The sequence below is a fragment of the Orycteropus afer genome, unplaced genomic scaffold, assembly GCF_000298275.1.
Source record: "Orycteropus afer afer isolate SDZICR_OR568_19922 unplaced genomic scaffold, OryAfe1.0 scaffold00252, whole genome shotgun sequence".
NCBI classification, from domain to species: domain Eukaryota; kingdom Metazoa; phylum Chordata; class Mammalia; order Tubulidentata; family Orycteropodidae; genus Orycteropus; species Orycteropus afer.
Genome location: NW_006921839.1, coordinates 1,646,656 through 1,668,103, shown reverse-complemented (window position 1 = coordinate 1,668,103; position 21,448 = coordinate 1,646,656). Strand labels below are relative to the sequence as shown.

Genomic DNA, 21,448 nt, shown 5'->3' with positions numbered 1-21,448 from the left:
GATGTAGTACAATGTTTTTGTGTAGTATGTTATGCCAACTGAGCTTAGTGTCTCCTGCAACCATAGTCCTGAGCCCAATGACTGACCCAGTGACTCACTCTCTCAGGGTGCTTGGCTGTGGCTAAGAAGTTATCATAACTTTCCCATTAGCTCTATTATACATATGGACATTCTTATAGACTTGACGGCACATAACAACAACAACATAGCACAGACAAATATGTATGTAAAAATATCATTGCCAAACTTATATATGGTCATGAATACATTCCCTTTTGCCTAGACATACCTGATCATTTAGCTTCTCTACCAATGTATCCAGGAGCTCTGGTGGAGTAGTGCCTAAGGTATTTGACTGCTAACCAGAAGGCTGGCAGTTCAAACCCACCAACCACTTCTTGGAAGGGAGATTGGAGGATCTGCTCCCGTAGAGATACCGCCTTGGAAACCCGAGGAGGGGTTGCTATGAGTCGAATCAATTCGACGGCAGTGAGTTTGGGTTTTTGGTTTTGTACCTATGTAGATTAATGTTTGTTATTACTAATAATGTAATATTGTGTATGTAAAAGTGTTTATTTATCTTTGTCTATAGCTCTTGTGAGCTCTGGTGGTATAGTGCCTAAGGCATCTGACTGCTAACCAGAGGGTTGGTGGTTCAAACCCACAAGCTGCTCTGCAGGAGGAAGATGGGGTAATCTACTTCCGTAAAGATTTCCTGCCTCAGAAACCCAATGGAGGTTGCTAAGAGTTGGAATCGACTCAATGGCAGTTGAGTTATTTTGGTTTTGTACCTCTTGTGTACCTGTCTGTGTCTTCCTTTTCCTTAGTGTTACTGTGTTGGTCACTTGCTTTTAGTATATTGCCTTTCCCTTTACCCAAATCAATAGTTTTCTCTTTTCTGTCTAGCAATTTTCCCTCCTTCCCTCACATCCCTGGTAAGCAACAAAGAAAAGTTTCCTTCCATATGTAAACCTTTCCTTGACTCTTTACAACAGTGGAGTAATGCAATATTTATCCTTCTGTGATTGACTTATTTCACTCAGCATAATCTCCTCCAAGTTCATCCACATTATGAGGTGTTTCATGGATCCCACATTATTCTTTAGTGTTGCATAGTACTGCACTGTGTGTATGTACCATACTTTAGGGTTGCATAGTGTGAATGAACATAACCTTCCATTGTGTGTATGTACCACAGTTTGGTTATCCGTTCATCCACTGATGGGCACTTAGGTTGTTTCTATCTGTTCGCTATTGTGAATAGTGCTGCGATGAACATGGGTATGCATATGTCTATCTGTTTCCTGACTCTCACTTCTTTAGGGTATATGTCTAGTAATGGGGAGCTCTGGTAGCGTAGTGCCTAAAGCACTTGACTGCTAACCAGAAGGCTGGTGGTTCCACCAGCCACTTCTTGGAAAGATGGTTGGGCAATCTACTTCCGTAGTGATACTGCCTCAGAAACCCAAGGAGGGGTCTGTATGACTTGGGCCCGACTTGACGGCACATAACTACACCACCACCATCTAGTAATGGGATTGGGGGATCAAATGGTATTTCTATTTTCAACTTTTTAAGGAATCACAATATCAATTTCCACAGTGGTTGAATCATTTTACAGTCACACCAGCAATGTACCAGAGTACCAATCTCTCCATATCCTTGCCAGCATTTGTTATTTTCTGTCTTGTTGCACTTTGCTATTAATGCTGGAGTGAGATGGTATCTCATTATTGTTTTGCTTTGCATATCTCTCACGGCAAATAATTGTGAACATTTCTTCATATGTTTGTTGGTTGCTTGAATATCTTCTTTGGTGAAGTGTCTGTTCATTTGTCTGCCCATTTTTTAAATTAGATTGCTTGTCTTTTTAATGTTGAGGTGTTGGAGTTTTCTATAAATTTTAAAGATAAGTCCTTTGTCACATATGTCATTACTGGATATTTTTTCCCATTCTGTAGGTTCTCTTTTGTTACTCTTTTGGAGAAGTCTTTTGATGTGCCTAAGAATTTAATTCTTAGGAAGTCCCAATCATTTATCTTCTGCTGTTTGTACATTTTGGGTTATGCTTGATAGTCTACTTATGCCATAAATTAGGGCCCCTAAGTTTATCTTTATTTTTTATTTGATGAACTTAATAGTTTTAGGTTTTACATTTTAGTCTTTGATCCATCTGGAGTTAATTTTTGTGTATGGTGTGAGGTATGGATCTTGCTTCAGTTTTCTGCAAATGGATATCCAGTTTTGCCAGCACCATTTGTTAAAGAGACTATCTCTTCCCCGTTTCACGGATTTTGGCCCTTTGTGAACAATCAGCTGACCATAGGTCAATGGTTCTATTTCTGGGTTCCCAATTCTGTTCCATCAGTCTATATTTCTGTCATTGTACCAATACCAGGCTGTTTTTACTACTGTGGCTGTATAGTAGGTTTTAAAATCTGGGAGTGTGAGACCTCCACCTTTGTTGTTCTTCTTAAGTACTGTTTTGCTTATCTGAGCTCTTTTTCCTTTACATATAAAATTAGTGATTGGTTTTTCCATATCCTTAAAGAATGTTGATGGAATCTGGATCGGATTTGCATTGAATGTATAGATTGCTTTGAGTAGTATTGATATTTTCACTATATTCAGTTATCTTATCCATAAGGATGCCATGTTTTTTCCATTTATGTAGATCTTATAATTTCTTGTTATCTTGTATTTTTGAGTCTGCCAGTTTCCTGTTGATGCAAAAAACAACAGTAACAACAAAACTAAGGGTAACCAAGTATCTTCCAGTTTAAAAATCGCTTTGGGGTAAATACTAATTACTTCAAAGTTCAAACTCCCAATTAAGACTTTTTCCCCTCTCAGTATTTCTCTCTTCCACTTCTTCTTTCCAATATGGCTACTGGATACAATGAGCAGCTTACCTAAATGTCCAATCTGTGTTTGTCCTCTGCTGGCTGCTGCTGTCTTACCTTGACTTGGCACTGTCCTCTGTTGTCTTTGAACTCACCAGTGAAGTGTCTGGATGGTGTAAACCAATGAACTTTCCTGAAGAACTGAGATCAAGCTCACCACTTTGGACCTTACCAGTGCTGCTAGCTTACTCATGATTAACTAATTATAAATAAATATTATTAACTGATCTGTGTTCTCTTGTCCATAAAGAAATATGTATTTCTCATAAAGAAATATTTGCTAACAAAAGAAGAAGAAAAAAAGGAAGTCCCAAATCTACATAAAGATTTTAGAGGCCTATTGAGTGACTTTGGAATATTTGAAAATAAAGATGTTTAGAATAAATCATTGTTATTTAGACCTCACATTGTTTTCAAATGGCCTCTAATTTCTAATGGCCATGAAACAAAGACTAGTGATTTAAGTACATCCCCAGCACTCCCCATGCACATACTTTTGGTCCTGAGAGGAGAGGAATGAATGAGATTCTTCATGTGCACAGGAACTGACTATTGACATAATCTTTAAGTTTAATAATGGAGATTATTCTCCATTTTATGATTTAAAAGCTTCTGACAGCTAAATGTTATGGTATAATGAAAGGGTGTGAGTGAGTGAGGTATATTCCATTGAGTTGGTTTCTCTTACAAGTTGAAGCTAAGGCTTGTGTAAACATAGGAAGGGCGGCCCTTCCCAGGTTTATGCAGTTAGGCAAAGAATACTTAATGCCCTTCATTCCCAACTGTGCTGTGGGAATCTATGCTGTGCTTGCATTTACAGGAGGCAAATCTAGAAAACTTATGGTGCACTTATTTTTTCAGTGCAATAGTTGCATATAAGACCATTAGCTACAATTAATTATTTCAAACAAAAATACAGATCAACTTATTTGAAATTTTATGGTATTGCCCTAGTGCTCCTTTTTAAAATTTAGAATCTTAACTACTGGATATTTTTAAAGTTACAACAGAAAAAAAAAAAATAACTCAAAAACCAAAGAATGTGTACCACAGATGACTACTAGTATAAGTCATCTGGGAAACTAGATATCACACCTTTCAGCAATGAACAACAAAAACAGTATTTCTCACTAGATTTAGATGGAGTCTGCCATCTGCCAGTGTTGGAAGAGTCCAAGATCACAGCTTTTCAAATAAAATATATGATTGACATAATTTGCAATAATGCGTACAAAGTTAGGAAAGGGTAGTTAGATCAAGCCATCCTCTCAAAGTAAGATATCTGATATATAAATTCTGATCAGAAGCACTGTGTTTATCATTTTTTCTCCTTGCCCTCTAAGAAAAGCTACAATATTACAACAATATTATAAAACATTTTAAGCGACTTGCTTTATAATGATGCCAAATATAACTCATGTTGATTTCTTTTCAAATTTTTAATTGTGATTTGGGTGAAATTTTACAAAGCTGATTCGCTTTACATCCAACAGTTCATACACATTTTGTCTTGTGACACTGATTACATTCTTCTCTGTGTAATAGCTCTCCTCCCACTTCCTCCCTGTGGTTACCCCTTCCTTGTGCATTCCTGCCTCCATACACTTCTCCCTGTGCAAATGCAGCCCTTCTGATCTCCCATGGTTAATGGTTCTAAGGCGTGCATCTCCCAGTGTAGGGGTTCGGCTCCTCGTAGGCCTGGCTATTGTTTGGCTGAGAGGTAAGCCACTTGGAGTGAGTTCAATTCCAGGCCTGAAGGGTGAGTTGGGGCTATGGTCTTGGGGGTTTCATCAGTCTCTATCTGACCAGTAAACCTGGTCTTTTCTGTTGTTGTTGTTGTTGTGTGCCGTCGAGTCGGCCCCGACTCATAGCGACCCCTCCTTGGGTTTCCGAGGCAGTATCACTACGGAAGTAGGATTGCCCAACCTTCCTTCCGAGGAGTGGCTGGTGGGTTTGAACTGCCAGCCTTCTGGTTAGCAGTCAAGTGCTTTAGAGGTCTTTTCTATGTTCTTAAATTTTGTTCCACATTTTTTCTCCCACTCTACCCAGGATCTCCAATTTTGATCCATTTCCAGGTGGTTGACATTGGTAGCTGGGCACCATCTAGTTCTGGTCTCAGGGTCATATAGGCTCAGGTTCTCATGGTCCTTTAGTCCTTTGGGTCATGTTGCTTTCTAAGCTAATTATGTTGGCCACGCAGAGATGTTTTGTCCATGTTGGGTTACTTCCTCAGAATGGCACTATGATACACCAAGGCCTAAAGAAAAAGATTAGATAATGTGCTGGAAAATATATAAAGAATGAAAAAAACAGTCACCATGTATCTAAATCACTGACTTGTTTCTTAACTTCTATATACTGAAGTTGACAAGGATTTCATTTTACTTGGATCCACAATCAATGCCCATGGAAACAGCAGTCAAGAAATCAAATGATGTAATGCCTTGGGTAAATCTGGCACAAAAGATTGCTTTGAAGTGTTAAAAAGCAAAGATGTCATTTTGAAGATGAAGGTGTGCCTGACCCAAACCACGGTATTTTCAATTGCCTCATATGCACATGAAAACTGGACAATGAATAAGGAAGACTGAAGAAGAATTGATGCCTTTCAGTTCTAATGGTGGCAAAGAGTATTGAATATACCAATGAGCTGCCAGAAGAACAAATCTCCCTTGAACAAAGTACCTCCAGAACACTTCTTAGAAAGGAGAATAGTGAAACTTCGTCTTATGTGCTCTGGACATGTTGTGAGGAGGGACTAGACCCTGGAGAAGGACATCATCATTGGTAAAGTGGATCATCAGTGAAAGAGGAAGACTTTCAATGAGACAGATTGACACTGGCTGCAACAGCGGGCTCAAACAGAGCAACAACTGTGAGGATGCTAGAGGACTGGGCAGTGTTTTGTTTGGTTGTGCATAGCATTGATATGAGTCAGAAATGACTCAATGGCACCTAACAACAACCACAAGTTGCCAGGTTAATGTTAGAGTAGAACTGGCTCCACAGGGCTTTCAACGGCTGATTTTTCAGAAACCGATCACCAGGCCTTTCTTTTGAGGTGCATTTACATGGACTCAAACCCCTAAACTTTCAACTAGCTGCCAAGTGAGTCAACCGCTTACACTACTCAAGGACTCCTATATCAAATTAGCCCCCAAAAGATCTTATTAAAGACTGAATACTCTCTCTTCAATTGATAATAACTTACTAGTTGTTTTCATAGATATAAAATGGGGTCCTTTGAGGGAGCTCTGGTGGCGTAGTGGCTAAGGCACTTGACTGCTAACCAGAAGGCTGGCGGTTCAAACCCACCAGCCACTCCTGGGAAGGAAAATGGGGCAATCTACTTCCATAGTGACACTGCCTTGGAAACTCAAGGAGGGGTCTCTATGGGTTGGATCTGACTCAACAGCATTAAGTTTGCTTTTTTTGTTGTTTTTTGGTTTGAGAGAAAGAGAAATTATTGAATAATTTAACCTAAAAGCAATTTCAACAAAACAAAATTTCTGTTTATTTCAATAAGACCAATCAGTATTTATTTTTCCCTTTTACACAGATTCTTTTAAACAGTCTCCATGAATAGATGAGAAAGTCCCTGTTTCAGGTATCTGTGACTATGAAAGTTGCAGCAGTGGGTCAAAAGAGCCATATATAAAAATGAAAACACAGTTTTCATTACTGTGTGGAACAGATAAGGAGCTCTGGTGGTGCAGTCCCTAAGGCATTTGACTGCTAACCAGAAGGCTGGTAGTTCAAACCCACCAGCTACTCCTTGGAAGGAAGAGTGGGCAATCTATTTCCCTATAGATTTACTGCCTTGAAAACCCAAAGGGGGTCATTATGAGTCGGAATCAACTTGATGGCAGTAGCTTTCGGTGTAGAACAGATATTTCCTAATTTTCCTCCAACCCAAACACCTTCGTCCACTATAGGGACTTCCACTTTTCACTTCATTCCTTTTTATTTATTTTTTAAAATGAATATATATATATACTTCTTAATATAGCTTCACTGAGGGGTAGCTGACATACATAACTGCCTACTGATACTTCTGTTTGGTGCAGAGGAGAACTGCTCCATAGGGTTTTCAAAAGCAGATCACCAGGCCTTTCTTCTGAAATACCTCTGGATGGGTTTGAACTGCCAACCTTTTGGTTAGCAGTCAAGTGCTTAACTGTTGGTGCCACTGAGACTCCTCTTCCTATACTTTTATAATCAGAAAAAGAAACAACTATTGTTTAAGTCTACTACAACTGGTTATACCTCTAAAAGTATTTCCTCACCCCCTAAATTATCATAACAGAGTTTGAAATGGGTATCCTATCACTGAGACAGATGAATTGACAGACAGGTACTTGAGGGTTTCCTGCACAGATTATGGGCTACTATTGTGATCCAAACACTAAACCCCTCTCTGGCAATCCTGATAACATACTCTGTTAAGGACAGGATGGCAAAGAAGCTACCAAGTAGGTAGCTATCTTGTAGAAAGCTTCTTATATGTGCCTTCAGTATTTATTAAATACTCACAGAGACAGATGCAAGTTTAACAAACAGACTAAATTAATTTTCAACTTAATCTTTATTTAATTTTGGTAATACTTCTTATCCTGACCATGCACCATTAATTAAAACAGCATGCTCTTTGAATACGCAATTTCTCCTCTGAGGTTTTCCAACCTACCAAAAGCTGTTAACATACTTAGAAATTCAACAAAATTCTATGAAAATCTATGACAGCAATACACTTCTTTGGCATTAAGACATTTGAAATTGGACAAGAAGGAATGAAAAGTAATCTTGTCAAAGGTAAAGCTTGCATATTTAAAAGGATAATTTAGAAAAATGCAATTCAACAAAAGTCAGTTTTTCCTCCAAACAAAATGCTTTTAAAATTACAGCCAGACTAGTAGATTAACATTATTAGCAAGATAAAAAACCACTTTTCTGACATATTTGCTATCAAATTTAGTGTTTAAAGCTCAGTTTTAAGTTACTTTAAAGATGTTTTGATTAAAAGCTAATAGGGAACCAATTAAATGTGTCAGTTACATTGTCATAAATTGACTCCATTCTTAAAATAAATTATTTTCAGCATTTCATATGTCAATAACTTATAATACTGAATGGCTGTACCTAAGTCTCATTTTACTTTTATTCCTTTCAATGTTATATATTATGAGTGAGTAAATATATTCACAAATACTTAAATATACAAACATTTTCGCTACATATCAACAGGTAGAAACCTTTTATTATATTGCCTTTTCTTTTTAAAAAAGACATGCTTTGGTCACATTATAAGGAGTATATTCACATTAAAATAATTAAAAATGACAACCTATCAGATATAAATCACCACATAAAGGTCATGTTCTCCTGAATCAACTAAATGACAGTTTTTGCCTTCAAATGGCCTTGTACGTCATTTCACTGCCAAAAGCTGAAAGAAAACTGAGGGGTGGTGAAAATAAAATGGTGGTTAGATTGCTATATTAATTCAACCAAAGTATAAGTATGTCTTTTCTATTTGCTAAACTTGGATCAAATTCAATAACTAAAACCAGTACTGAGAAATAACTGAACCTCACAGCTAGAAAGGATAATAGTAAAGACTGAAAAAATTAATAAAAAATAAAAAAAAAACTATCATGACTGAAATGCAGGAAAGGGAGACAAAAGACACCAAATCCACAAAGATGCAACCAAACAGACTGGTGCTGATGTGTTGTTTTGGGGTTCAGTGTTCTCCCTCTTCTTCCCCACTCCAAGGAAAACTGAAATCAATGGTGCGGGCAGGCAGTAACTGCTGCTCCTCTGGGGGTCCTTCCCTGGTTGTGGGCTCACAGCAGGGCAGATTCAGGGGGTCTACTCAGGCCTGAATGTATTCTCAGGACAGTCACTCTGTGTCCTCAGATTCTCTCAAGGTGCAGATCAGTGTCAGAATTCCCAAATCAGACTTGAGTTCTCACATGTCACAACCGCCAACTGAGAAACTGAACAGGAACTGACAAGGGGAGAAGGAACCTGCCAAAGCCCTGACTATGAGGGGGGTCCTGAAAGGCCTGAACATGCCACATTCCTGGGTGGCTGCAGCTGAACCTGAACATCTAACTAGGACCTTAAGAAAGGGTAGGTGGGTACAGTGTGACCAAGGAGGAAGGTGACGATCCCTGACACCCAGTTGACATTCAGTCTCCTGCTCATCCCACTCTGCAGGGAATTCCCAGTGTCTTTCACAATTTGGAAATATAATAAGATATTTAATAATCGAGGTTGGGCAATCCTACTTCCGTAGTGATACTGCCTCGGAAACCCAAGGAGGGGTCGCTATGAGTTGGGGCCGACTCGATGGCACATAACAACAACAACATAGGAAGACTGCTAAACCCTGTCCTTTGGAGCAAACCATTTTTAATATCTGAACAAGTTTTCTAAAAAGGAAAAAACTAGTTAGAGAAATTACTGCATCTTTATCATACCTCAACACACATATTCAGCTAAAACTGAAGAAGTGATTTTGTGCCTTCCAAATGAAATGTTTTCTTAGAGCGACTATAAGCAGACTATTCTACAAAAATGGAACTGGGTGTATTATAAACACACTTCTTTTAAACTTAGAAGACTGTATTTAGATATCAGCTTTTCAGTTCGTAGTAGATATACTACAGAAAATACGTGAATCTTTTTGATATATACACAATTCTTTGCTTTTGTGTATTTTTTCGAATAGTTTCTTTTGTTCTAGTATTGACTACTTCTCATAGTGGATAAGCTGTGTTTTATGTAAGACTGAGTATTTCATTCCACATTATTTAGACTGGACAGGTAATTCTGAACATCCAACTATTAACTCATATATAAACTTTCAGAAATGATGTTTCTTATGTCTGATCTAATAAATATAGAATTATTTCATACTATTTAAAAACAACAACCACCACTCCTACCAGTCCCCACCAGATGTGAGTCTAAGGCTCTGAGTCAGCTGAAGTGTTGCCATGATTTGGTTTTTCTCCAGAAACAGAATGCTGCAGAAACTGACCAGTAGCACCAATGTATAATCTTGATCGCATGGGCCATTTCTGAAAAAGAATATTTTAACAAGAATTCAAAAGTTAGTGTCTCTGACATATATTCCAAACACTCAATGCAAATGCAATATGAAATATTATATAGCTGGTAATAACAAGTAACATGTAATTATAAAGTCTAAGGGACATTATTAATGTTTATTAATGCTATCAATAAAAGTGCAAATGTACCCAGACTTTGATTAGAACAGTATGCATGTGGACAAGAGCTGGAAGAAACCATGGTAAACAAATATTACCAAAGTGTAAAAATGTACCCACCCACAATATTTTTATTTCAAACTAACTCTAAAACAAAAAGGAGCTCTGGTGGTGTAGTGTCTAAGGCACTTGACTGTTAACCAGAAGGTTGGTGGTTCAAACCCACCAGCTACTCCTTGGAAGGAAAACTGGGCAATCTAAAACAACATTAAGCCTACAATTAGATATTTTTTAAAGTTATTTCTTCTGAGGCACCTCTGAGTAGACTCAAGTTATTTCTTCTGAGGCACCTCTGAGTAGACTCAAACCACTAATTTGTAAGTTACCTGAGTGTTCATTAACTGCATGCATCACCCAGGGACTTCTATATACAGTATTATCACCCAGGGACTCCAGACATAGTAGTATGTGTCTATACTTACCAGAGAAGTACAATGTAAAGTAAATAATTCAATCATCTAGATGTTTTATTGTTGTTGTTACGTGCCATCGAGTCAGACCTGACTCATAGCGACCCCTCCTTGGGTTTCTGATGCAGTATCGCTACGGAAGTAGATTGCCCCATCTTCCTTCCGAGGAGTGGCTGGTGGGTTTGAACCGCCAGCCTTCTGGTAGCAGTCAAGTTTTATTAGCTAAGTGCAAATAACTGGATAGCTGCAAAGATTAGAATGTTGGATGTTACAGTTATGTGATATCCCGATTAAATACCAGGATGTGTTGGCATAATGCAGCTCTAACCTTTTGTTAATCATCACATTTGTATTACTGAACATGACTTTTTAAAATTCACCTTTATGATGGGTAACTGCTCAAACAATTTTATTGCCAAATAGGCAAAACTATGAGAAAACACACTACACAAATAGGGCTTTGAATCCTGCCCCATTTTCATGAGCATCAAAAAAAAAAAAAACCCAACTCGCTGCTGTCAAGTCTGTTCCACCAGCCTTCTGGTTAGCAGTCAAATGCCTTAGGCACTACGCCATCAGAGTTCTTTTTCATGAGCGTAAAAAAGTCATATTCAAATTTTAAGTGTAATTTAAGAATTCAATGTGGATTAAATACAACTACAAACAAGTACTCTGGGTGAATTGGACATTCGCTGCTCTAAATCACACAACCCAGTGTGGAGACAAATGAAGGCTCCTTGCGTTACATACTTGCTGAAACTTAAATGATTAATGAAGCAGACTTAAAAGCATGTATGTGGATTTTTGCCTAATTTTTCATAGATTGAATCAAATAATAAAACTGTCCTTTTTAAGAACTTTGTATCTCTGGATTTTTGAAAAAGCTTGTAATGATTTTATTCAACTAAATTTAATGTAGACAGTTTGAAGAGTTAGAAATTAAGATATAAAGAAAGTATTGCTTAGGTTGTATGCCAGCATGATGCTGGAAAAACCCAGTTGACTGATTTACATTTTACTTTTCAATGACTTGTTTTACTATTGGGTAGATTAACATAACCTTGAATTCTACTTTCCCTAATAAGGTATATTTAAAGCCATGTTGGGAGCTCTGGTGGCATAGTGCCTAAGGCATTTGACTGCTAACCAGAAGGCTGGCAGTTCAAACCCACCAGCCACTCCTTGGAGGGAAGACTGGGCAATCTACTTACATAGACATACAGCCTCGGAAACCCAAGGAGGGGTTGCTATGAGTCCGGATCGACTCCACGGCAGTGGTTTTGAGTTTTAGTAAGCTAAAAAGTCTCACAAAGTCATACAATTAACCAAAACTGAACTTGAAATTGAAGACTTTAAAAACGTACTCTTGGTTTTAGGAATTAAATGACCCCAAAATAACAAAACCCTATCATTATGTTAAAAATTACTGTCTATATTATCAACAATCATTCTCAAGGGACAAGAATAAAGTCACCGTGGTTTCTCCCCCTAAAATAAAAATCTGAAATACAGTCCTGTTTTTTTTGAGAATCACTGCCCTTTGGGCCACCAGTGCTGATCTGAGTCAACTGTATTCCAAAAGGATAAAAAAACCCTGTGCAGGCTATGCCCCAGGAGTCTAGTCTCTGAAACCTTCCGGTTGCATTTGAGATACTCTTAACATAGGAGGAGCTCTGGTGGTCCAGTGCCTAAGGCATCTGGTTGCTAACCAGAATGCTAGTGGTTCAAACCCACCAGCCATTACTTGGAAGGAAGATTGGGCAATCTACTTCCATAGCAATACTGCCTTGGAAACCCAAGGAGTCAGATGTGACTAGATGGCAGCGAGTTTGTTTTTTCTTAACATAAATCCTTCACAATGCTAATGTGGTAACAATAACAATACAGGAACTGATGGTTCAAAAGGGTTGCCTTGAGATATTTGTTAAAAGATCTCCAATCATCAGAGTAAGACTCTAGTAACTATGTCCTAAGGCAGGAAAAAAAAGTCATACTTTTTACTAAGGGTTACAATAGTTTATAATGGACCTTCAATTAATCAAAAAGTTTAAAAATCAGAATATTTTTATTCCTTTTTCATTAACCAAATTTGAGCATTTTATTTAAACATTTTGAAAGTGTCTATTACAGACCATTTAAATTATGTATATAAATCTCTTTTCTTTGACCCACAATAGCACATGATTATAGCTCTTTTATAGCATATAGAACATTCTGCTTCATGGTACTGTTTTTTGTATTTTTGTCTCAGACCTTATTATATGTTCATTTAGGGCAGGGGCTGAGTTTTATCTTAACACACTGCTTTGTACAGCACATAGTAGGCACTCAGGAAATGTTTGATTTTTAAATCATATTAATTGTCCAATCATCAATTTCATTTTTAAGAGGTAACCTTTGGCCATGTATTATTTATTATCTCTAGAGTTGTCTTTCAAAACCAAAATAATTGATTCAGAGGACAAATGGGATTTTCTTTTTCTTAAAATTGTTATGACTACAAAATATAAAGCAAGTATATGATTTGTACATGAATGAAGTACAAAGAAAGTCTTAAGCTTATTGTCACATGAAAATGATCACTCTAACAGCATTCATTCAAAAAGCACTGCAAGACACCAATGTAAATAACAACTTGATTTCTCATTCTGTCTCCCACAAAGTGACATTTAAATGATGGCTTTTGTATACTACACCATCAGAGCTCCCATTTTAACATTAAGGAGATTTTAATAATAATAATTAAAAAATCTCCTTAATGTTAAAATGGGAGCTCTGGTGGCGTACTGCCTAAGGCATCTGACTGCTAATCAGAAAGCTGGCAGTTCAAACCCCAGCCACTCCTCGGAAGAAAGGTTGGGCAATCTACTTCCGTAGTGATACCTCCTTGGAAACGCAAGGAGGGGTCTCAATGGGTCGGGTCCGACTTGACGGCAGTGTGTTTGGTTTGATTTTGAATGTTAAAATAAACTTTCTTAGAGTATAAGGAAAATACCAAATCAAAATAAATGTAATATTAATGATATATTTGAATAGCAATCTAATGTACACTGTAATGCAAAAGCTCTTAATTAATGACTTTTCAACTGAGATTGTTATAAAGCTTGTGACAGGTGTAAGATCTATGATAACTGTAAATAAATGATGGTTCAATTTTTTTAATATTTAAAATGGTTTCAGCCTATTATCATGTTGGCTATATTTTCAAAGTAAATTACGTTAAGCCTCACCACAAAATTGTGAGTTAGTTGGTATTACAGAGTGTAGCTTCCATATTTCAATAATTATTCAATAATTTATCAAACTCTGATATTGTACTAAAGGCTAAGTCTTAATTTTGTATTTGTACTTGTGTGTGTGTGCATGCATGTGGCATAATGGTTCAGAATGGTGAAACCAAAAATTTGAAAATTCACGTTAAAGAAATTGGGGAAGATGATGAATTTTGAACAGAAAGCTAGACCAATGTAGGGTTTAAAAACAAAATTGGAGGGGAAACAAAAGAACAAACGATGCAGTGCAAACACCGGAATATAGGTAATAAATTGTGATCATATGTTGTAGTTGTTATGTGCCATCGACTCGGACCCAACTCATAGTTTCCAAGGCAGTATCACTACATAAGTAGGTTGTCCAACCTTCCTTCCTTCGCAGGAGTGGCTGGTGGGTTTGAACCGCCAGCCTTCTGATTAGCGGTCAAGTGCCTTAGGCACTAAGCTACCAGAACTCCTTGTGATCATATACACCACAGTAAATGAAAACCCTGGTCGTTCTACCTATATGTGATGTAAACAAATTGTACAAAATGGATTCTCTTGGCGAATAAGTGATCAATTCACCAAACATACATTCCATTCTATTATTGAAACGATATGAACAAATACATTATAGTTTTTCTTCGTAGCTGTCCTGGTGGCGCAGTAGTTAAGCTCTCAGCTGCTAACCAAAGGTCGCAGGTTCGAACCCACCAGCTGCTCAGCAGAAGAAAGCTGGGGCAGTCTGCTTCGGTAAAGATTTACAGACTCACTCTGAGGAACAGAAGAGAACTCGGCGGCAGACAGGACAGGGTTCGGTGCCCTGCCCCCTGCTCCCTGCAGGAGCTCCGCAGTGCGCCCTGAGCGCCTACCTTGACTGGGTGTAGGTAGCCGTCGCCTCGAAGGGCGCCCAGCCCGGGGTCCGCGGGCGCCTCGGCGTCATCCTGCAGGCTACGGGTGAGGTGTGCAATGTACGTGGTGGCCAGCAGCAGCACGTCCAGCTTGGATAGCTTGGTGTCAGGCGGCACGGACGGCAGCGTGCGCTGCAGCTCCAGGAAGGCGTGTCGCAAGGTCTGCACACGGCTGCGCTCCCGCGCCGCGTTGGCCGCCGCCGGCCGCCCGCTCCCGGAGCGCGCACCGCTGCCAGACCCCGTCCCGCTTGGGCTCGAGTCGCAGGCGGCGGCGGTCGGGGCGGACTCTGCGCGGGCGTTTAGGGGGCCATCCCGGTTCATGGTGGATTCCTGCCTCGCGCGGGCTGCAAAAGACAGAAGACGCGATGAGGTGGGGCGCCCGCCGGGCCGACCCCTGGACGGCGCCCAGTCCCGCTTGCTCTCCCCTACGTGGCTCCGGGGGCGTTTGCTGAGACACGAGTTTTGCGTCCTAGCGGGTGGAGAGAGTTCAGGGGCCCGAGTTCGGGGGCTCTTTAGAAGGCTTGGGAGGCGCGAGGTACTTGGCTTTACGTTTTCACGGATAAATTTGGCTAACGCGCTTTTTTATTGGGAAAGCAGATGTCGGAAGCATAGATCCGAGTTGGCACTTGCTTCGCTTCGGAAATATCACCGGGCCAGTTCCACAGAAGGTGGTGTGGGTCGTTCCCACGGAGTTCGGCGGGGCGGCCCGGGGTGCCCTGGGGCAGCCCTGCCCTCGCCACGGCCCACGGTGCCCTGCCTCCGAGCTACTCGCTGTCGAGCGTGACGCCCGCTTCGCGCTGGAGGCTCGAGTGCCGAGGGGCGACCTGAGCTTAGGGGAATTTCTGCCGAAGGAGTGGGGACCCCTGGCCTCAGCGCGGACTAGGGCACACACTGCCCCTGCGGGCGGGGATCGTGCGGTGTCGCGGGAGTGGGGTCGAGGGTGGCTGTTTTGCTGGGTGCTTACCTTTCCTGCAGCGGCCGTGCGGGGGCTCGGCTGTGCTACGCCGGCGGACCTGCGACGTGGGGCCGGGTTTGCGTGGCCAGGGCCGTGCCGCTCACTCCATCCTGGTCCAGCCGAAGTCGGAAGCAGATCTAGCCCCACTGACTGCGCCTTTTCTGCGCGCGCTGGGCGGCCAGGCGTGTTTGCCGGCGGCCTCCGCAACAGGCTGCGACCGCCAGTGCGGCGGAGGTCGGTGCCCACCGGACGCCCGGGCTGTGGCCGCTGGGAGCGGCGCCTCAAGCCTGAGGGCCAGTCATAAATCAAACAGGCCGGTGGGGCGGGGCGTCCGAAACGGCCCGCCCCAAACCCAACCGGTGACAAAGCAGTCTATGCCTGCCCAGAGTGACGGTAAGGGACGGAGTAGAACTGCTCCATAGCCTTTCCAAGGCTGTAATCGCTATGAAAGAAGACTGCTACATCTTTCTCCCGAGGAATGGCTGGTGGGTCCAGGCGCCCACCTTTCAGTTAGCGACCCAGTGCTTAACCACTACGCCATCCGCCCAGGGCGCTCTCGGTGTTGGGGCCCAGAGTCGGGACCGAGGTTTGGGCTCGAGGCTGAGAGCCACTTCGCCACCACCCTCTTCTTTGGGACTCGGGTCCGGGTCCAGTCTTACCCAGGCCGCTCCCGGCGCCGGGCCGAGCTGAGGTGGGAATGCAGCTGTTTTGCTGAGCATAACTTTTTCCTTTCTGTAAGGAAATGTCAGTAGGCCAAATGGATGCGTTAATCTTTGATTCTTCCACAGGGCAGATGTTTCAGATTGTCTTCATTATTTAAAGTAGTAGCCCTTCTACCCCAGTGCTCGGAGATCCCATTAGTGAGCCGCGCAGAAATAAACTTCACTTGAGTGTACGCTACTCTCGGAAATTCTTAAAATGGGAGTGCACTGTCCTGGGCTGCGCTGGCGGCGCAGACCTCGGGCCTCCGCGCGCCTCCCAGCCCCGGGCTGCACCACCGCTTTTTCGTTTCACTATTTAGACGTAAGATTCTTTTCCTGGCTTCCTGGCTGCCGGAAACTCATGTGGGGCGTTTTGCACGCGTGAACCCGCGGGAAGAGCAGGGTGCACTGTGCGGGGAAGAAGCGGATCCAAGGCGCCGTTGACAGCAGGTTCTGCGACCTGAAGCTGGTCCAGAGCCGGCCCCGGCCGCTCCAACCCTGCAGAGCTTAGTCTCCCTATTTCCCCTGCCTCCATTGGGGAAGTCTGAGTGGATGCACAGTACTTTGCAGCAACGGAACTAGTACGTACTTGAAACAATGCCTACAATTGGAAGAGCAGGACACTTTCCAGTTTGGGGTCAAAACGGAATATTAAATTAAAAATGACATTAATGAAACTGCTTGTTTTTATGCGACATAGTCTCATGCTTTCTAATACATTTTAAAATTAGAACTACCAAACCGTAGGTAGTAATCTTATATTTGGATATTGGTTCACATATTAGGAATCAGAACTATCTTCAGGTTTTCATTCCAATTCTCATCCAAAATAGGAGCATAGCATAATTTCAGCGGCGCAAAAATTTCTCATTTTGGTGAATGAGAAAAAAATCTTTATTTTCTCAATAAATTGTATGAGATGAGGAATAACTAAATCCTTGGATTCACACATGGAAAGCAATGCTTCAAATGCTATAAAGAAGCAAAATCAAACAAGATCCTAAGGATTTTTCTTACATAATGAGGTTCTATAAAACCACAAGCCCACAAAAGATGTGTAGTACTATGAAGTTAAAAACTAAACGTTTCCGATGACTTAGGCTGAATTTACTCATTTTCCATAAATGAATTTTCTTTTTCTTTTGATCTACTGAGATGAGGCTCGCTTACGTCGTTTCCTGTCAGCGAGCTTTGAGATTCCTTCAAAGAGAGAGTCCTGTATTGAGAGAGAGAGAGAGAGAGAGAGAGAGAGAGAGAGAGAGAGAGAGGGAGAGGGAGAGAGGGAGGGAGAGAGGAAGGGAGAGAGGGAGATAGAGGGAGAGAGAGAGAATGGTTAAATTCCAAACATGAAAGTTGCCTCAAAAGGGTAGCTAACATACAGAATCTGGGACACAATAACTTAGGTAAAGTCAATGAATGATTGTTCGTTGTTGTGTTGTTTTTTGCCGTCGAGTCAGCCCCGACTCATAGCGACCCCTCCTTGGGTTTCCGAGGCAGTATCACTACGGAAGTAGGCCATCAAATTATATGAATCTTCTCAGCCTTTAAACGTGGCAGAATCTAAAGATTTTCTCCCTGGGGTAGGAAAGGAATGCACAGAATCAGGAGGAACGCAAATAAGAACACTGGAGTGAAGGTGGGCCAAGTGAGCCTAATCAGGCACCTGAAAACCAGACCGCCAAACCCGTCTGGTGTTTACCGATTCATAGCGACCCTTACAGGGCAAACGGTTTCCAAGGCTGTAAATCTTTTACTGAAGCAGACTACTACATCTTACTCCCGCACAGCGGCTAATGGGTTCAAGTGTCAGACTTTTGGTTAGCAGCCACGCGCTTTAACCACTGCGGCACCAGGGCTCCTTATGAGGCGCCTATGATTCGGTGATGGGCTCCACAGCAGGGGTTTTTGTTTCGTTTTTTTTTTTGGCACCTAACTTGTCTCAACCTAGCCCAGCCTGTTAAGAGTTACTGCAGGGGGAAGGAGGAGCACCCACGCTCTCGCTGTTAACAGCCTGTCAGGAAGGAAAGGTAACAAAACCGACCACCGCCAGGCTGCCCCTTGTCCTTTGTGATATCACTCCAAGCAGCCTCTCAGTAGCCTTTGATGGGGATGATTCTGGAATAGTCCTACTTACTGAAGCTACTATTTGCAATTAACTTCAAAATATGAAAATCTTAAAATTTCTAACATACATAAATAATCAGTAACAGCTACTATTTATTTAGCATTTCATAGGTTTTTGGCTTAAGTGTTCTACAGGTATTTTCTTATTTAATCTATGAGGATTTTACATTTTACCAAAACCAAACCAAACTCACTGCCATGGAGTCGATTTCAACTCATAGTGACCCCTCTTGGGTTTCCAAGGCAATATCACTACGGAAGTAGATTGCCCCATCTTCCTTCCATGGAGTGGCTGGTGGGTTTGAACCTCCAGCCTTCTGGTTAGCAGTCAGATGCCTTAGGCACTACACCACTAGAGCTCCTTCACATTTTACAGTTTGGAAAATAAAAATCAGAGGGTTAAAGTAACTTCCTCAAGTTCCCATAGCTAGTAAGTGGCAAAGATAGGATTCAAGTCATGCAGATTGAACTCTAAAGCTTGTGCTCTTTAACCATACTATTTTATTTGTAAAGAACTATATAATTTGCAATACATTTTTGTATTTTCTCAACTAAGAGCATATGTTAAATAACTTGACACCCTATTAACAATCCAAATATTGTTCTCACAGTGTATCATTCTTTGGAATTCTTAATTGTCTAGTGTTCCAGAAAATACATGGCTTTAGGGCACTGTAGATTTTTTATTTCACTGAATGTGAAATAAATCTTGAAATTATATTTGTGAGTTTTTTCTAAAGGTGTCAAATAGTTTGTAATCTTAACTCATTAAGACTGTCTTTATAATATGAAATAATCATATATATCAGTGAACAAAATATATTGCTTTGTGTGTGATTTTTATGTGTGTGTGTTTGTATACAAATCAAACAATAGGTTTTTGCTGCTTTTCTTCACTGTTCAACTCTTTTTCTTATTTATTAAAGTATAATTTGCACATGGAGGGAAAGCTGGACAGACAGGAATTCATAACTAAGAAGGGCACAGGGACGGGGTGGTTAATGGGGAGGGAGAGGAGGAGAGTGGGTTAGGGTTGGGGATGGCAATTGGGGAGTGCAGCCAAATGTACATGAAATGTTGAATGTAAAACAAATTCTGCTGTGTAAATTTGCACCTACAGCACAACACCAACAACAAAAATATAGTTTGCACACAGTTAAAATCACCTTTTTAGTTCTGCAAATTTTGACAAACATACAATCATTTAACTACCACCACAATAAAGATTCAGAACATTTCCATTACCCCCCAAAATTTCCTTCTGCTGACCCTGTGGGGTCAAACTCCACCCCAACCCCAGTTCCTGGCAACTCCTGATCTGTTTTCTATCATGTTTCCTTTACTATGTCATATAACTGTCATATAAATAGAATCATACAGTATGTAGTCCTTTGAATCTGGTTTCTTATCATAATAATTTTGAGATTCATCCTTATTGTTATGCATATGACTAGCTCATTTCTTTTTATTGTTAAGTGGTAGTCCATTGAATGAACGGGCCACAGTTTGTTTATCCATTCCAATCAAGAGACATTTGGGCTGTTTCCAGTTTCTAGTGATTATACATAAACCACCATAAAACCTTCAGGTACAGGTTTTTGTATGAGTATAGCTTTTCATTTCACTTAGAAAAATACCTAGAAGGGGGTTGCTGGACATGGTATGTGTATGTTTAACTTGACCAGAAATTGTCAAAGGATCTTCCAAAATGGCTGTATTATTTTGCATTCCCACCAGCAGTTCAGTTGCTCCATATGCTTGCTAGTATTATCAGTTTGTCTGTCTTTCTTTTTTCCTCATTTTCTCTATTCTAATAAGGATTAGAAATTTTTTTAAGAAAAAAAAAATTGAACCAATATTTTAAAATTTCACAATCTAGATAGCCCACTTGCCAGCTACTCTGATTTCTAAAGTCCAGCATATCCACCTGGCCAGGTTGCTCTGCAGCTCAGCAGCTAGAGTTGCCTTTACTTGGGCATATGGTCTCCATTTCACTTCAGCCCAAACCTGGCTTTCTTCACTCGCTTTCCCTGAGAGTGTTTGAACCTGAGACCCTCTGGCAGAGTAGTTGAGAACAGAGCTTTTGGAGTCAATGACATGATGCAAGTCCCAGCTCTGCCTTATGGTAACTGTTTGGTCTTGGAACTCTCTGACTGCACTTCTGCAAACCTCTTTTCCCCCTCTATAAAATGGGGACCATCTGACTGTACTTTCCAAGTCTCTTTGCCTCTTCTATAATATTCTTACTTCAAAAGACTTGACTGTTTCAAAATTGTGTTTGGGTAATGAAGATTTAGGAGCTCTAGTGGCATAGTGCCTAAGGCATTTGACTGCTAACCAGAAGGCTGGCAGTTCAAACCCACCAGCCAGTCCTCAGAAGGACGATGGGGCAATCTACTTCCATAGAGAAACTGCCTCGGAAACCCAAGGAGGGGTCACTATGAGTCTGAAATGACTCAATGGCAGTGAGTTTGGTTTTGGTTTTAATGAAGATTTAGCTTTCAAAATATAGACATATTCTTAAATGGAAAATAGCTAATGTGGTTCTTTTGAGTTAGGTTTTAATATAACATTTAAAAAATATAATTTATTTTTGTTGTTGAGAATATACACTGATGAACATACACCAAGTCAACAATTTCTACATGTGCAACTTAGTGACATTGATTATATTTGTGGAGATTGCAACCATTCCCACCCTTCTTTTCTGAGTTGTTCCTCCCTCCATTTATATAAACTCACTGCCCCCTAAGTTTCCTATCTAATCTTTTGAGTTACTATTGTCAATTTGGGAGCTTTGGTAGCATAGTGCCTAAGGCACTTGACTGCTAACCAGAAGGCTGACGGTTCAAACCCACCAGCCACTCCTCAGAAGGAAGGTTGGGCAATCTA

General features: G+C 40.8%; 2 protein-coding genes across 2 annotated transcripts in view; both read right to left on the bottom strand.

Annotated features, from left to right (window-relative positions):
• Positions 1-9,877: 9,877 nt before the first annotated feature.
• TCF24 (transcription factor 24) lies at positions 9,878-15,097 on the bottom strand. The gene is made up of 2 exons (XM_007949744.1): positions 14,738-15,097; positions 9,878-9,991 (listed from the first exon to the last, which is right to left on the bottom strand). Exons 1-2 carry the CDS (start codon positions 15,095-15,097, stop codon positions 9,878-9,880), a joined length of 474 nt encoding a protein of 157 aa, XP_007947935.1.
• Positions 15,098-16,748: 1,651 nt separating this feature from the next.
• Positions 16,749-21,448, bottom strand: part of PPP1R42 (protein phosphatase 1 regulatory subunit 42) — a 91,977-nt gene continuing 87,277 nt past the window's right edge. Inside the window, exon 9 of the mRNA XM_007949743.1 lies at positions 16,749-17,033. Coding sequence (XP_007947934.1) covers positions 16,749-17,033 — 285 coding nt within the window. The remainder of the gene's footprint in view (positions 17,034-21,448) is intronic.